The sequence below is a fragment of the Hydra vulgaris genome, chromosome 12 (assembly GCF_038396675.1).
Source record: "Hydra vulgaris chromosome 12, alternate assembly HydraT2T_AEP".
NCBI classification, from domain to species: Eukaryota; Metazoa; Cnidaria; class Hydrozoa; order Anthoathecata; family Hydridae; genus Hydra; species Hydra vulgaris.
In genome coordinates, this window is record NC_088931.1 from 49642501 (window position 1) to 49643636 (window position 1136).

Consider the following 1136-nt stretch of genomic DNA (forward strand, 5'->3'; position numbering starts at 1 on the left):
GTCAGTACCTTGCCATTGATTAAAACTTAACTCGTCATCAAAATCAATTTATACGGCCGTGAACATTTTAGTGAACGGACGTGTTTATTATTAAACTTAAAAATGGCTAATAAAAGTATTTCAATTACTCATTTAAAAGAAATTATGGATATTCATGAAAACACAATAATGAAGCTATTTAGCGACAGGATTGATAAACTAGAGAGTAAAATATCAGTTATGCAAGAAGAAAATAAAAATTTAAAAAATGAAGTAAGTGACCTGAAAAAAAGTGTTGAATTTGTCAGTGACAAATATGAAAATTTACTATTGAAAATAGATGTTTCTAAAAAAACAGCAATGTCATTAGTATATCAACTAAACGACACAAAAATAAATATAGAAAATGATAACGTTATTAAAGATAAGTTGGCTGAACTTGAAGATAGGAGTCGCAGAAATAATTTGAGATTTAATGGTATAGAAGAAAAAGAAATTGAAACCTGGCAAGAAACTGAAAGTAAAATAAGAGAAATTTTAAAAACTAAATTGGGTTTAAATGGTAATATCGAAATTGAGAGAGCCCATAGAGTTGGAAAAAAGGTGATGGGTGTTAAAAGAATAAATAGAACTATTGTTGTAAAATTTTTAAACTATAAAGACAAGAACGCGATTTTGGATAAGTTCGTAAAGGCAAAACTCTGGAATGAAAATTTGTTTATAAATGAAGATTTTAGCGAACGTACTATGGAAATAAGAAGAAAGTTATTCGCGGAAGCAAAGGAGCTACGAAGTAAAGGAAAGTATGCTAAGGTTACTTATAACAAATTATTCACACGCGATTTTAAGTAAATTTTTTTTTTTCAATTCATAGTTATAAAATTATTTAAATTCTGAAATGGATTCAAACCAACTAAATTTTGAGTCAATTTCATTTAACTTTTTTCAAAATAATGATTTTTTACTTGATAATGAATCCGATCCTGACATTAATTATTTTAGTGAAGCAAGTGCTCTGCAAAACTGCTCTTATTTTTATAACAATGAATTGAAAGATTATCTTAATAGGGATTTTCTTAATGTTATTCATTTTAATAAAAGAAGTTTAAAAAAAAACTTTGATACTTTTCATAGTAATATAGAAGAAACTTCTAACA

General features: G+C 26.4%; 1 protein-coding gene across 1 annotated transcript; it reads left to right on the plus strand.

Annotated features, from left to right (window-relative positions):
- The first annotated feature begins 102 nt into the window (after positions 1-102).
- On the plus strand, positions 103-831 carry LOC136088180 (uncharacterized). Its single transcript, XM_065811854.1, has one exon. It carries the CDS (start codon positions 103-105, stop codon positions 829-831), a length of 729 nt encoding a protein of 242 aa, XP_065667926.1.
- The last annotated feature ends 305 nt before the right edge of the window (positions 832-1136 follow it).

Bases quoted from the DNA above. Each gene is read 5' to 3' on its own strand.
- LOC136088180 (XM_065811854.1), top strand. From the start codon at position 103: ATGGCTAATAAAAGTATTTCAATTACTCATTTAAAAGAAATTATGGAT.